This window comes from Physella acuta, unplaced genomic scaffold, assembly GCF_028476545.2.
Source record: "Physella acuta isolate Inbredline_101_S28 unplaced genomic scaffold, ASM2847654v3 ptg000466l, whole genome shotgun sequence".
NCBI classification, from domain to species: Eukaryota; Metazoa; Mollusca; class Gastropoda; family Physidae; genus Physella; species Physella acuta.
The window spans coordinates 170179-187632 of record NW_026731985.1 but is presented as its reverse complement, the minus strand read 5'-3'; the positions used below and the strand labels follow the sequence as shown (position 1 = coordinate 187632).

At 43.3% G+C, this 17454-nt stretch overlaps 1 protein-coding gene across 11 annotated transcripts in view; it reads right to left on the bottom strand.

Moving 5' to 3' along the window:
- The window catches only part of LOC131943742 (nuclear hormone receptor HR96), a 151988-nt gene that overhangs the window by 58016 nt on the left and 76518 nt on the right, over nt 1-17454 (bottom strand). For all 11 annotated transcript variants that reach the window (XM_059303989.1, XM_059303974.1, XM_059303981.1 and 8 more), the window contains one exon: nt 6523-6557. In XM_059303989.1, the coding sequence (XP_059159972.1) occupies nt 6523-6533 (11 nt within the window). In that variant the 5' untranslated portion in view covers nt 6534-6557. The remainder of the gene's footprint in view (nt 1-6522; nt 6558-17454) is intronic.

Here is a 17454-nt window from a genome sequence, read left to right as displayed (position 1 = left end):
CTAGTTATTTAACCCTCTATCTGCTGATGCTAGTTATTTAACCCTCTCTCTGCTGGGGTAGTTATTTAACCCTCTCTCTGCTGGGGTAGTTATTTAACCCTCTCTCTGCTGGGGTAGTTATTTAACCCTCTCTCTGCTGCTAGTTATTTAACCCTCTCTCTGCTGCTAGTTATTTAACCCTCTCTCTGCTGGGGTAGTTATTTAACCCTCTCTCTGTTGCTGCTAGTTATTTAACCCTATCTCTGCTGCTAGTTATTTAACCCTCTCTCTGCTGGGGTAGTTATTTAACCCTCTCTCTGCTGGGGTAGTTATTTAACCCTCTCTCTGCTGGGGTAGTTATTTAACCCTCTCTCTGCTGGGGTAGTTATTTAACCCTCTCTCTGCTGGGGTAGTTATTTAACCCTCTCTCTGCTGGGGGAGTTATTTAACCCTTTCTTTGTTGGGGTAGTTATTTAACCCTCTCTCTGTTGCTGCTAGTTATTTAACCCTCTCTCTGCTGGGGTAGTTATTTAACCCTCTTTCTGCTGAATCTGGTCACTTAACCCTGAGTCTTTTCTGGATTTATTCGTTTAACCCTTTGTCTGCTACATCGCTTGTAAATAAACTTTAAAGATTTGGACGAAGCTAAAATTGTTTAATACGGACTGTAAGAAGACAATTGTTTTTTTTTAAAAACTTGTTTCATATTCCAGGGTGTGAACTTAAAAAGGTATTTCACATAGGGTAGACAAATGTTGTAATAAAAACCTAAGACGAACACTTAAAAACTAGGCGATAACTAAACCACCAACAGCTGCTGTACAGATGTGTTCCACAAATAACCAGAAGTACCAAACTACTCAACCCAGAGCTACACACAAGTGTATACAAAGTTCCAACACACACCCTCAATACTACCCAATATACACGGACAGAACTATACATTATTCTTAGGCCTTAATCAATGACTTCTTTTTCGGTATACTAATTTCAGTTGACGTTAATGTTCGTGTACATATATTTAAAATATACGCGATTGTGGCCCTTGGTCACTTTCAACATCAAGGCTTCCACACCAGTTGATTAAATTATTTAAAATGATAAGATACAACAACTCAGTGTAGCATTTTAAAACTTTTAATGATGATATTCCCTAGTAACGGAGCATTGAAAGGTTTTACTAACAGATTATATTTTATAGTTTGGGTTTTTTAAAGCAACAGTCGTAAGCTGGCAGTAGCAGTAACAAATGTTCTCACTTATGCGATCTTGTAGACTAAGGGACTGAGTGACGGAGGGTAGGACAAGGAAAACTAATACAGATACCCGGATAAACCTATCTACTACCCGGATAAACCTATCTACCATCCGGATAAACCTACCTACCACCCGGATAAACCTATCTACCATCCGGATAAACCTACCTACCACCCGGATAAACCAATCTACCATCCGGATAAACCTATCTACTACCCGGGTAAACCTATCTACCATCCGGATAAACCTATCTACCATCCGGATAAACCTATCTACCATCCGGATAAACCTATCTACCATCCGGATAAACCTATCTACCACCCGGATAAACCTATCTACTGTACACAAATACAAACGAACCAGATACGGCTATTCAAATAGACGGATTAAAAAAAACACAATAATATACGATGAAGAAAAAACACAAGACCCCATGTACCCCTGTCCTGAGTTAATCAAGTACTATTTGAGCTGAGGGGGGAAAACATTTGTCAAAACCCCAATCCTGGGGCGCGGGTGCTCGGGGGAGGTGTGAGACGGGCTAATAAACAAGATGAGAGCTGATAGAGTAGAACCGTCACCCCCGGGCTGATCATTCCATTCCACCCGGAGAATTGGTCCTCGCTTACTAATGTCGGAGCTGCTAAAAAAACAGGAATAATCAATGAGCCCCGAGTTACTATTGTAATCAAAATTAACGACCTAAGTCATTGAACTAAGTTAGTCGCTTTTTGGCTAGATATCATAGCTAATCTATATATTAAGTCTTTAAATAGCTGGAAAATAGTGGGAATGATTTAGGTTAGATTAGCAAGTAAATACAAGTCGATTTTGGTTTGTGAGCCCCGCATTGAGATGTACGGGTGGGTGGTGTTACGTGGTGTTACAGAAGTAGGGAGCCAACAATGTGGGCCAGAGCCTACGTATAATATATGGCTCTTTTTGATATTTAAGTCTCGTCTGTGTTTCTTTTAATCGCCATTAAATGGCGTCGGCTCATCTATATGTATGAATATATGTATGTATGTCTGTGTTTTAGTGAGGTACACGTGAACAACAGGTTGGTAACGTCACTGCATTAAGAGCCATTTTATACCAAACTTTACAAAAACATTTCGGCTGTGTTACTCCAAGTTCTATTTTTGGTCTGGTTACCTCAACTATAGCAACTATTTTAGCAAGACTCAAACATCTATTTTTAGTGTAATAGCCTATAACATGTTTCAACCCAAACAAAGATAAACAAGCATTTACCAACAGTATAAAAACATGCAGTCACCAACAATATAAAAACATGCAGTCACCAACAGAATAAAAACAGTCACCAACAGTATAAAAACATGCAGCCAACAACAGTATAAAAACATGCAGCCAACAACAGTATAAAAAGAGTCGCCAAAAGTATAAAAACAGCATTCACCAACAGTATAAAAACAAGCATTCACCAACAGTATAAAAACATGCAGTCAACAACAGTATAAAAACAAGCAGTCAACGACAGTATAAAAACAATCACCAACAGTATAATAGCATGCAGTCACCAACAGTATAAAAACAAAAAGTCACCAACAGTATAAAAACATGCAGTCACCAATAGTATAAAAACAAAAAGTCACCAATAGTATAAAAAAACAACTTAAAAAACAGTATAAAAACAGTCACCAAAAGTATAAAAACAAGCATTGACCAAAAGTAAAATAAAAACAAACATTCACTAGTTGTATCTAAACAAGCAGCCCCCCAGCAATACAAAAAAACACATCGTTTAAGAAAAAGAACTTTAAAAAAAAAAGCCCGCACCAGAACGGAGCCGTTTAAATCTATCCTGGGGTTGCTCGGCACAATCAGTCTGTTATTGGAATGTCCCCGACGTCTGCTGTCTCAGACCTAGCTTTTACGACGCCTTCCAAACATTGCCGTTTTTTTCTCCTCATAATTTAGATCGATAAATGATTCCATTTGCAAAAGTTGAAAAGTGTTGACGCTTGTCATAAACGATGTTGTTAGGCGCCGCAGCCAGTACTTGAACAGTTTAAAACCGGCGCGGATACCGGGGGTCGGGAGAAATAACACAACGCTCAGCCCGCAGTAATGAAATGTCAGTAGAATCTCTACGGACATCTCTGAGGGTGAAAGGCTCATGGCGCCTGATACCCCGAGCCAGCCGAGAAATGATTGCACCCTATCCTGTCAGAGCTATACTCGGCTTGCGGTTTTCGCCGCCCGCTCTAGGCGAGGGCGCGAAAACACAACACATTAACGCTGGCCGAGGAGCCACGTGATATGCATAATGAGGGGGGAAACAAAGAAGAAAATTGATCATGTCACATCTCTAAGGGGATTAAACCCAAGATGTAGAGTTCAACACGATTCTCGCACTTATCTATTCGCTCATTAACGTCTTAAGAGCGCAGTTTCACATTCTCCCATTTTCAAGACGCCTGAAATGTGATCTAACCGTTGGGTTTAAATCTCTCATTTTTTGGACATTCGGGATCCTTAAGCGATACTGAGAAATATATATATATATATATATATATATTATATATATATATATATATATATATATATATATATATATATATATATATATATATATATATATATATATATATATATATATACATTACATTTAAAATAAATAGCTTAAAATATGAGATAATATTTATTCATATAAAAACATACACATGTTTCGCACAAAACATATTAAAGTAGTTTAACAAGCTCTGCTCGAAATTAGAAACTTTACATTGTTATTAGATCTATATCTTTAATTACCGAGTATTGCAGACTAATATTTTTATGAGTTTTAAAAATAAATTAAAATAATTATACATATGTGGGCATGGAGCTGAAGAGCCGCATCTTGACATCAAAAGAGCCGCATGCGGCTCGCGAGCCGCTGGTTACTGTTTTCCCTCATTAATGTATGCCATGACGTCACGATAGCGGCGAACTCTTACTAGCTCCTAATCTGGCACAAATTAGGTCGGTAAGTTTTGATTTGAGGCGGTCTTTACTTCTAGGGGGGACATTAAATGCATATTAAAATAACGTTAAATACACACTGAAGGGACGTTAAGCGTATATAAAATGGTACCATATATTTATGTAGCATAAAAACGTATGTTGCTTGTTAATTACCAATCTTCACTTAACTAAAGGGACACCCCCTTCACCCCTTTGAGAAATGACCCAGTCAAAACAGATTCTGCTATAAATACTAAAGCACCTAATGGCCCTTGGATATACACATTGAAATAGAAAAAATAAATAAATGTGATTTGTTTGTCTGTCTATCTCACTTGAATAGATTTGGTTTCTCTGACTAGAAAGTAGATTTTGTCTGTCTCTCTCGCTTAAATTTTTTTTCTGTTTCTCAGACAGAAAGTGTGTTTGTCTGACTGAAACAGATACCATCGAATATGACGTGAATCCTGGGGTAGCGGCAGACGACAGATACCCCTCCCCCCCCCCTCGACCCATGCACCAAGTGACCGCAATTACCCCGGGTGGGGGGTCTGGAAGGTACCTTTGTGTAGAGAAACCCATCCATTCCCCGGCCATTCGTCATGTATCAATCTTGTTGACAGTCGTTCGTGATACTCGCTACACTCAAAGGATACATCCCATGGAGTAATCCGGACATGTCCCACTCACACTGAGGATAGATCCTATTGCGTAATACGGACATTTCACACTCACACTAAGGATACATCCTATTGCGTAATACGGACATTTCCCACTCACACTAAGGATAGATCCTATTGCGTAATACGGACATTTCTCACTCACACTAAGGGTACATTAGCTTTAACACCCAAATCACAGTATTGCTTTAATAAGAACAGTCAAAGACTCCCTTAATGGACACACATACACAAAAGTACATAGTTAATCTGGATGACAATGTACTGATAACAAACCGAAGAAAAAATAACCTAGTATCTAACTACTACTAACAAAAACTCAACGATGCGGCAAATCTAACAATTAACCACAAGCGTCCAATTACCTAGAGCTAAATATTGCACTTGACCGTTAAATTATGGGGCTGGATAATCCGGGCATGAGGTTGCAAGGAACAAGGTTGAGATGGCTATCAATTAGCAGGATCACTGATCCAGCGCAGGGTCAGCGCAATCAATGCTAGCGATCAGTGATAGATGCCCTCACGTCCAGCCCAGGTCAAGCAGGCTCCATTCATAGGGCTTGTGGGGTGGGGCAAATGGACATTACAATGTTGGCACAGGACTTGTATGGGACTTGCTCTCACATGCATGCTATTTGCTCTGATGGATCGCGTTTTCTACGGTATGAAAGATGGTTTGTTCTGATGTTTTAGGAGGATGTGTTTAGCTTACATAGGGAGCAAAGGAGAAGTTTCAGAATCAGTGATAGATTGGTTAATGAGGGGAGGGTGGGAGGAGGGGTACATTGGAAGTGGAATATACAGCAGTGTGGGTGCTGTATGGTGTTGACTGTCTTCAAAGACAAATGGCAATGTTGAATTATAATAGTAAGAGTTGAAATATACTAGTAAGAGTTGAAATATACTAGTAAGAGTTGAAATATACTAGTAAGAGTTGAAATATACTAGTAAGAGTTGAAATATACTAGTAAGAGTTGAAATATACTCAGAGCTATCTGTATGCTATCCCAACTAGCCTTGCTTTATTAAATAAACAAGTCAGCCAGCCATGCTTTACCTAATGAAGAAGACAGCTCCTGACTGTACCAACTGAAGACAGCTAGCCATGCTGTGCCCAAATAGAGACAGCTAGCCATGCTGTACCCTAATGGAGACAGCTAGCCTTGCTGTACCCTACTGAAGACAGCTAGCCATGCTTTACCCTAATGAAGACAGCTAGCCATGCTGTACCCTAATGAAGACAGCTAGCCATGCTGTACCCTAATGAAGACAGCTAGCCATGCTGTACCCTAATGAAGACAGCTAGCCATGCGGTACCCTAATGGAAACAGCTAGCCTTGCTGTACCCTAATGGAGACAGATAGCCATGCTGTACCCTAATGGAGACAGCTAGCCATGCTGTACCCTAATTGAGACAGCTAGCCATACTGTACCATAATGGAGACAGCTAGCCTTAGTCTACCCCTACTGACGACACAATATGATGAAAAAAAATCAATAAAAATTCTCCAGCAGTAGAAAATATTTCCCCATCAGCCTCAGCCGATTGATCTGGCAGAACTGGGGTTCAAACGTTCTTTGCTAAATCAAGAAATAAAATTTTAATTAAGTTTCTAAGTGAAAAAAAAACTTACCTTAAATCCATCTTTACTTTATCTTCATTTAGGCACTGAAATGAAAAAAAAAACAGGCTGAATAAAAACGGCTTACCTAATGCATGTACAAGCTAAATACAATCGATCCAGGGAGACATGCCCGAGGCGAAATTCCAAATGGAAAAACGTTTCAATAAGAAGCCATTTAATCAACTAATAAACAAGCCGGAGACAACCTATACACATCAAACCTAGGCACAACATAGCAGAGTCCGGCAGATTTGAGAGAGGTGGGTTGTTTGATAAGCTGTATGTCTGCTTATATTTATAGTAGCAAGTTGTTGTTGTAAGCTTTGTTACCGAATACAGTAATAGTAGCAAGTTGCATACTTTGTTACTGAATACAGTAATAGTAGTAAGTTGTTGCAAGCTTTGTTACTGCTATTTTCTATGTTGTGGACGTTGTGTTGTGTATAGTGATGTGTTTAGGATTGTGTACTTTAAAACAAAATAGATTACAACGTAAAGTTTTTCCTACAAAGATGATTTTAACAAGCATGATTGATTGAAATGTAAGCAACTTTTCGACCAACAATTCGCTAAATTAGTTCCTTCAGGAATATTGTTATTCTACTTTACATCATGAATATTCTTATGCCCCTTTTATTCTTGAATTTTAATTTTCTACTTTTAGCAATTTTATTATTGTGCTACTTTTTTTTTGTAAGTGAGCTACTTTTAGTCCAGTATATTACTGTGGTATCCTTAGTCCTGCATGTTGATGCGCTACTTTATGTATGCTAATGTGCTACTTTTAGTAACGTGGGTTGTAGGTACGAATAGAAGCAACCAAGTTGAATTGACCCTCCCCCCCCCCCATGGTTATGTCGAGATAGTGCCACCAATTGATTTCCCCCTCCCCTCCCCCCCCAATGGTTATGTCAAGATGGAACCACCAGTTGATTGTTATCTACCCTGCTGCAGAGATAGCCCTAGATTAACAACGTCCACACTGACGTGAGCTTATCGATGGTGCTCGCTTGACTTACTTCAACTACATTCTCGCAAAACAACAGTGGACATTCGGACAGTGGTTACTCAAATGGTGGGTACAGACACGTTCGAACAGTGGTTACCAGTAGCCGGACACCACCACCCAGCCCACCCCACCCCCCGCCACTAGCACACAACAACCCAGCCAACGCCACTGTCCAGACAACACGCCACCACCCAGCCCACGCCACCACCCAGCCCACACCACCACCCAGCCCACACCACCACCCAGCCCACACCACCACCCAGCCCACACCACCACCACCCAGCCCACACCACCGCCACCCAGCCCACACCACCGCCACCCAGCCCACGCCACCACCCAGCCCACGCCACCACCCAGCCCACGCCACCACCCAGCCCACGCCGCCCCCAGCCCACGCCACCACCCAGCCCACGCCACCACCCAGCCCACGCCACCACCCAGCCCACGCCACCACCCAGCCCACGCCACCACCCAGCCCACGCCACCACCCAGCCCACGCCACCACCCAGCCCACGCCACCACCCAGCCCACGCCACCACCCAGCCCACGCCGCCCCCAGCCCACGCCGCCCCCAGCCCACGCCACCACCCAGCCCACGCCACCACCCAGCCCACGCCACCACCCAGCCCACGCCACCACCCAGCCCACGCCACCACCCAGCCCACGCCACCACCCAGCCCACGCCACCACCCAGCCCACGCCACCACCCAGCCCACGCCACCACCCAGCCCACGCCACCACCCAGCCCACACCGCCCCCAGCCCACGCCACCACCCAGCCCACGCAACTAACGGGATGATTAGACCTAACGGAGGTGCTAGTGAAATTTGTATAAGAAAGGGGAAATAATCGAGGAAGGAAGCGACAGAGACGTATGCGTTAATGAAGAATCCATTCGAATCAGGTTTAAAGGAAGATAATTAGGCTGTGGTATTGATCAACCGACGGATTGGAACATCCAATTTCATTTGTCCAAACAGACTGACTCAATCATTGAATTTAATGAGTTTGTCAAGTGTCACACGCACAAGAAAAGTATTTAACACGCACTAAAAAAACATGAGAAAAATTGTTTGTCGTAACGTACGTAACAAACATAAACATGTGACAATCATTGTGTCAATAAACACAAAATAAAATGTGACACAAAAGGTGTCACTAAATAAACAACAAAAATGGCATCCCAAAAAATACAAAATACAACAAAAATGGTGTCACAAAAATACAACAAAAATGGTGTCACAAAAAATACAACAAAAATGGTGTCACAAAAAATACAACAAAAATGGTGTCACAAAAAATACAACAAAAATGGTGTCACAAAAAATACAACAAAAATGGTGTCACAAAAAATACAACGAAAATGGTGTCACAAAAATACAGCAAAAAAGTAAAAACAAACAACAAAAAATTTGTTCACTAAATAGTCAATACAAATTTATAAAAGAAAGCGTACAAAATATTATGTAAGTTTCACGCAACATATAATCAAGCATACAACATACTGATGCCAGCTCTCCTTATTTTCCCCCGAGCCCCTGCAGATAAACATTCCATATTCCCCTGCCTTTAAAATACAACATTCCTAAACGGTTTAGACCAACATCCTTTATTCACCTGCCCTTAAAATGTAGAAATTTCTAAATAGTGCATCAAAACTACCCCCACCCTCCCTCCCCTACCCCCAGCTCGTTAGCAAACACATGTCACCAGCCACGACACGACAATGGCGGGGGGGGGGGGGGGGGGGGGAAGGATGAGGCTTTAAACTAAAAGCAAATCGATTCAATAATATTTTGCTCTTTGGACACATCATAAAAATTGTATAAGACTAACAATTTCCCTTAATAAATTGAATTTTCTATTCCTTTAGATGAGCCGATTGGACGAAGGGGCGGTGTTCATAAGAGTCTTAGTTGATGCATGCCATTTAAGAAAATTACTGGCAGATTTTTTTAAATCAGCATAATGACAACCTAGGGGAGCCGCCCGTAGGTAGAGCCCGCTAATGAAGAATTGCAGGTCGGCTTGTGGAGACTGCATTCGATTCATGCCGCGGTCAATCGTTACAGACATTTCTTTGACAGTGGCATCCATTGGTTCGAGTTTTTAATGTTGCATGGTGGATGTGCTAGAAACAGAAAGCTGTTTTAGTATACGGAGACAAGAAAAGATGTTCTTGTAGATAAATCCTGAAAAGCTGTTTTTTGTGGATAAATCCAAGAAAAGCTGTTCCAGTAGATAAATCCAAGAAAAGCTGTTTTTAGTGGATAAATTAAAAAAAAATGCTAGTCTTAGTGGATAGCAAAAAAAAAAAACAAAAAAAAAACCTTTAATGGATCATTTCACTTCAGAGTTGCTGTGTCTGAAATATGGCAGTTAGTACTACATAGATTCGTTGGATATAAACCCTACCAAAGTTGGTTTCATATTTTACAACTGTTGGATATCTGGAATCTGTTGAACTAATGCGATTGATAAATGAATAGAACAATCTTACAAATGTAGTCTCGTTATCAAAAGCCAATGTTATGAATTACCCTTCATCGCTACTATAAGAATGGAGGCTTGGTTCTAGTAATGAGCTAGACCTGTCTTTATGTCACATTCAGTCTCTGCTTGCAGGGCAGGAGAAACAACCACACTAGCCATTTAACTTGTTGGGAGGAAGCTGTGACTCAACAAGGGAGACAAATCCCGTGATTTTAACAAGGGAGACAAATCCCGTGTTTTAGCACCAGAGCCCTGGCCATCTTCTGGTGACTGACGCTGGACAAATGGCTGACAATGGCAGGTTTTAGGTGGACTCAAACCCCCATCAACCAGCGCCACATTTACATAAACATGTGTTCCGTTGTCTCGGTGTAATTGTCACCTTCACCGGTCAGAGGGCTACAACAGAGGGTGGTTAAACGTATTGCCGGAACTAGTGCCAGGAACAAATGCCAGGAACAAGTTAGCGTACCGTTGCCGAAACAAGTGCCAGGAACAAGTGCCAGGAACAAGTGCCAGGAACAAGTGCCAGGAACAAGTGCCAGGAACACGTACCAGGAACAAGTGCCAGGAACAAGTGCCAGGAACAAGTTAGCAGAACGTTGCCGGAACAAGTGCCAGGAACACGTACCAGGAACACGTACCAGGAACAAGTGCCAAGAACAAGTTAGCAGAACGTTGCCGGAAGAAGTAGCTAGAAAAGTTGGTGAATGAAAATGCTGGAATAAGTTGCTGGAACAAGCTACCAGAGTGGAACGTTGCATGAACTGAAGCTTTACCGGAACAAGTTGCAGAAACAAGCTGCCGGAATATATTACCGGAACATGTCAAAAAGATACACGATACACGTAGCAATGAATGCCGCCTTACACAAGAGAACTGGATGAATGCTACTCAACCAACTGGTTCAGTTGATCCTGTTGATGACGCCGACAGGGTCTCATGACGGAGCCGCGTGTAGCAGGCCTACAGCTACCCCACACAATACAGGCCTACAGCTACCCCACACAATACAGGCCTACAGCTACCCCACACAATACAGGCCTACAGCAACCCCACACAATACAGGCCTACAGCTACCCCACACAATACAGGCCTACAGCTACCCCACACAATACAGGCCTACAGCTACCCCACACAATACAGGCCTACAGCTACCCCACACAATACAGACCTACAGCTACCCCACACAATACAGGCCTACAGCTACCCCACACAATACAGGCCTACAGCTACCCCACACAATACAGGCCTACAGCTACCCCACACAATACAGGCCTACAGCTACCCCACACAATACAGGCCTACAGCTACCCCACACAATACAGGCCTACAGCTACCCCACACAATACAGGCCTACAGCTACCCCACACAATACAGGCCTACAGCTACCCCACACAATACAGGCCTACAGCTACCCCACACAATACAGGCCTACAGCTACCCCACACAATACAGGCCTACAGCTACCCCACACAATACAGGCCTACAGCTACCCCACACAATACAGGCCTACAGCTACCCCACACAATACAGGCCTACAGCTACCCCACACAATACAGGCCTACAGCTACCCCACACAATACAGGCCTACAGCTACCCCACACAATACAGGCCTACAGCTACCCCACACAATACAGGCCTACAGCTACCCCACACAATACAGGCCTACAGCTACCCCACACACAGTACAGGCCTACAGCTACCCCACACACAGTACAGGCCTACAGCTACCCCACACACAGTACAGGCCTACAGCTACCCCACACAATACAGGCCTACAGCTACCCCACACACAGTACAGGCCTACAGCTACCCCACACACAGTACAGGCCTACAGCTACCCCACACAATACAGGCCTACAGCTACCCCACACAATACAGGCCTACAGCTACCCCACACAATACAGGCCTACAGCTACCCCACACACAGTACAGGCCTACAGCTACCCCACACACAGTACAGGCCTACAGCTACCCCACACAATACAGACCTACAGCTACCCCACACACAGTACAGGCCTACAGCTACCCCACACACAGTACAGGCCTACAGCTACCCCACACAATACAGGCCTACAGCTACCCCACACAATACAGGCCTACAGCTACCCCACACAATACAGGCCTACAGCTACCCCACACAATACAGGCCTACAGCTACCCCACACAATACAGACCTACAGCTACCCCACACAATACAGGCCTACAGCTACCCCACACAATCAGGCCTACAGCTACCCCACACAATACAGGCCTACAGCTACCCCACACAATACAGGCCTACAGCTACCCCACACAATACAGGCCTACAGCTACCCCACACAATACAGGCCTACAGCTACCCCACACAATACAGCCTGCACACGGCACAGAGTGTTTGCTCCCATCTCTAGGCGGCCTGACACGTTTTATGCCAGACAAATCTATTAGAATCTCTTCACTCGAGCATGAGAAAGGCTTAGTGTGACCTAGACAAAAGCGAGACGGGCGTTGAATGGGGCGACACAGCGCTACACTAGCACAATACGGGGCCAGTGCTGGGAGGATGCTAGCTTACAGCAGTGGTGTGTCATATAGACATGCTAGCTTACAGCAGTGGTGTGTCATATAGACATGCTAGCTTACAGCAATGGTGTGTCGCTAGCTTACAGTACTGGTGTGTCATATAGACATGCTAGCTTACAGCAATGGTATGTCGCTAGCTTACAGCACTGGTGTGTCGCTAGTTTAAAGCACTGGTGTGTCATGTAGACATGCTAGCTTACAGCAATGGTGTGTCGCTAGCTTAATGCACTGGTGTGTCATATAGACATGCTAGCTTACAGCAATGGTGTGTCGCTAACTTACAGCACTGGTGTGTCGCTGTATTACATAGACATCTTCTACATCTACAACATCATCTGCCTGTACAAGATCTAATCCCATGCACAATGGTGTGTCGCTAACTTACAGCACTGGTGTGTCGCTGTATTACATAGACATCTTCTACATCTACAACATCTTCTGCCTGTACAAGATCCCATGCACAATGGTGTGTCTCTACGGTATCTGAGTTCCAGCCGACCGTGGAGATGTGACACACACTTGATGTCACAGATCCATCGCATGGTCTGTTGCTCAGATGTTCTTCTTACAACACGGGGTAAAACGTTCACAGACTCATTGTAGGAAAACGTCACAATGTTTGAGTTATCACATAAAATTGTCACATTTTTCAAGTGGGTTGCCACATAGAGTTGTCACATTTCTCAAGTGGGTTGTGACACAAAGTGCCAACCATTACACATCTAGTATTAGCGGTAATTTTTTTGTTTTTAAAACCAAATATACGCCATGTCGCGATTATAACTTTACGCGACATTTAATGTGTTTGTTATCGGGTTGCCAAACTTTAAACTGCGAGTGGGTTGCCAAACTTTAAACTGCGAGTGGGTTGCCAAACTTTAAACTGCGAGTGGGTTGCCAAATTTTAAACTGCGAGTGGGTTGCCAAACTTTAAACTGCGAGTGGGTTGCCAAACTTTAAACTGCGAGTGGGTTGCCAAATTTTAAACTGCGAGTGGGTTGCCAAACTTTAAACTGCGAGTGAGTTGCCAAACTTTAAACTGCGAGTGGGTTGCCAAACTTTAAACTGCGAGTGGGTTGCCAAACTTTAAACTGCGAGTGGGTTGCCAAACTTTAAACTGCGAGTGGGTTGCCAAACTTTAAACTGCGAGTGGGTTGCCAAACTTTAAACTGCGAGTGGGTAGCCAAACTTTAAACTGCGAGTGGGTTGCCAAACTTTAAACTGCGAGTGGGTAGCCAAACTTTAAACTGCGAGTGGGTTGTCAGTTTTTTCCTTAAGATTGTAATTGGGTTGGCAGCTATTTCCTGCAGCTGTGGTAGGGTTGCCAGCCGTCAGATGCTGGACTAGTAAATTGACTTGTGATCGATGACGACAAGCCAGATTAAAATTGATCATCAAACCAATCAATGCCATTAACTGCGAACTGAGAAAATAAAAATGGTTATTTTCTCGGGCTGCCTGATTGCAAGAGTTGATTGATTGGTTAATACCCGATAATGCTGGGGGGCGGGGGACGGAGCTGGGAAAATATGTCAGTCTGGTGGCTTGGGTGACAGTCAATTCAAGTTAAATAAACCCTGACAGCACCCATCTGCCTGTTGGCCAGCTTATCTACACCTGCGCTCTTGAAATATTCAGCACTTATTAAGTTGGGTTTTTTCTTGACCGTTTTTCTATATATTGTTAAAGGAGACTTAGTTGTATATCTGTACACACACACACACACACACACACACACACACACACACACACACACACACACACACACACAAACACACACACACACACACACACACACGCGCGCGCACATGTGTTGAACTAGTGGGGTAAAGAGATGACCACAGAAGCAGGTGAGTATTATAGACGCCAATCTATTCAGAAAGATGCCAGTCACTAAACAAGCCAGAGTCTAACACAAACTAGAGGGTACCTGACTGAGGTCAGAGTCCAGTTTAAATCAGACGGTACTTGACTGACCCCCGGGAAGAAAAAACGGGTAGAGAAAGGATTGTCTTGAATAACCTGACGGTAGATAAATGTGTAGCTAATAAGAAATAAATGGGAAACAAAACCAAGTCCGGAATAATGGTAGAAATCTGCGAAAGTCCGAGAAGGCTAACGACGTTAACATGAGTGTCTTCATACTTCTCCTGGCAGTCCATCTGTTATTTAATGGCACCAGAAGAATCTTGCCGGGGACTATTCGATAAAAGATGTATCAAACATGACAGACATCATCCAACTAGCTCTAGGGGCATCTGCACGCGACAACCTAACACCATTTGGTAGTCTAGTCATCACTAACATACAGGGACACCCTAACACAATTTGCTAGTCTAGCCATCACTAACATACAGGGACACCCTAACACAATTTGGTAGTCTAGCCATCACTAACATACAGGGACAACCCATTTGGTAGTCTAGCCATCACTAACATACAGGGACACCCTAACACCATTTGCTAGTCTAGCCATCACTAACATACAGGGGCATCCTAACACAATTTTCTAGTCTAGCCATCACTAACATACAGGGACACCCTAACACCATTTGGTAGTCTAGCCATCACTAACATACAGGGACACCCTAACACCATTTGGTAGTCTAGCCATCACTAACATACAAGGACACCCTAACACCATTTGGTAGTCTAGCCATCACTAACATACAGGGACACCCTAACACCATTTGGTAGTCGTGCCATCACTAACATACAGGGACACCCTAACACCATTTGGTAGTCTAGCCATCACTAACATACAGGGACATTCTCACACCATTTGGTAGTCTAGCCATCACTAACATACAGGGACACCCTAACACAATTTTCTAGTCTAGCCATCACTAACATACAGGGACACCCTAACAACATTTGTTAGTCTAGCCATCACTAACATACAGGGACACCCTAACACCATTTGGTAGTCTAGTAGAGGTTATTAGCTTGTAACCAAGGCTAACTGGGAATAGAGGGGGGGTGTTAAAGCTGCTTACACATGAAAACAAGCTCGTTTATAGCATTTATAAAACATCTCAAAACGGACATTGAATTCAGTGCTGTAATGTTATGGAGTTTACGATTGTTGAAACTGCTGAATCTGATACTGAGGGGAGGGGGGGGTGCGATATGATAACCTCTCGTTGACAACAGCCCTAATGTCAGACATCAGCCATAAGGTGAGACAGCCATAATGTCAGACTGCAGCCATAAGGTGAGACAGCCCTAATGTTAGACTGCAGCCATAAGGTGAGACAGCCCTAATGTCAAACTGCAGCCATAAGGTGAGACAGCCCTAATGTCAAACTGCAGCCATAAGGTGAGACAGCCCTAATGTCAGACTGCAGCCATAAGGTGAGACAGCCCTAATGTTAGACTGCAGCCATGAGGTGAGACAGCCCTAATGTCAAACTGCAGCCATAAGGTGAGACAGCCCTAATGTCAGACTGCAGCCATAAGGTGAGACAGCCCTAATGTCAGACAACAGCCACAAGGTGAGACAGCCCTAATGTCAGACAACAGCCACAAGGTGAGACAGCCCTAATGTCAGACAACAGCCACAAGGTGAGACAGCAAAATGGTGAGACAGCCCTAATGTCAGAGAACAGCCCTAATGTCACACAACAGCCATAAGGTGAGACAGCCATAAGGTGAGACAGCCATAAGGTGAGACAGCCATAAGGTGAGACAGCCATAAGGTGAGACAGCCATAAGGTGAGACAGCCATAAGGTGAGACAGCCATAAGGTGAGACAGCCATAAGGTGAGACAGCCATAATGTCAGACAACAGCCCTAATGTCAGACAGCCCTAATGTCAGACAACAGATATAATGTCAGCCATAAGGTGAGACAGCCCTGACAGTGTGCTGATAAGGATGTGGGGCGTGTAATGACACACGTGACAAGGGTCGAGGTCAACCCAGATCAAAATGTTTGGAGTTATTGAGTTCAGAGAGAAAACAAAACAAGGGTCAAAGTTCACTTGGTGCTACATGAGGTCAGACATCAGGTATGTCTTCTATAGGGACATCGTCTTGATGACTATAGATATCAGGCTGTCAAAGTCTTGATGACTATAGATATCAGGCTGTCAAAGATAAGTAAAAGTCAGTGAATTATTGTATGACTAAAGGTAAACATTCATCCATGACATGACTGAAAGCTTGTCGCAACTCAACTGCTAAAAACTGTTTTTTCTTCAAATACGGATGTACGGATTACATGTTAATGTAAACTGCCGATTTCATTTTTAGCTCATGTAGTACACTATTAATTCATATCGTCACTAATATTTTAGTTATAGATCTAAATTATAAAAGTTGAACTAGAAAGAAAAAGGCATACTTATTATTAACGGCTTAGTATTTAGCTTTTATCCAAGCTTCTAGTGACATAAAGACTTATCTGTAAAAAAAAAACGCTTTTGTAAACCCATCGACAGTTTTTATCTTACTTATTAGTGTCAGCTCATCTCAAACTGGGGGACGAAAAAAGGGAGGGATAGCAATTGTTTACTGATGTGTAGTCTAACATGTCTAGCAGTCTAAATCCCCTTTCTGTAGTCTTTAAACACCCAACACAGTTCTAGCAGTTTTGCTATCATGGAGCAAAAAAGTCTAACACAGTTCTAGCGGTTCTGTAAACTTCAAACACCCAAGTCTAACAGTTCCAGCAATCTAAACCCTGACACAACAGTTCTAGCAGTCTAAACCCTGTCACAACAGTTCTAGCAGTCTAACCCTACCCTGACAACAGTTCTAGCAGTCTAAACCCTCCTCCTATAACAACAGTTCTAGCAGTCTAAATACTCCTCCTGACAACAGTTCTAGCAGTCTAAACCCTGTCACAACAGTTCTAGCAGTCTAAACCCT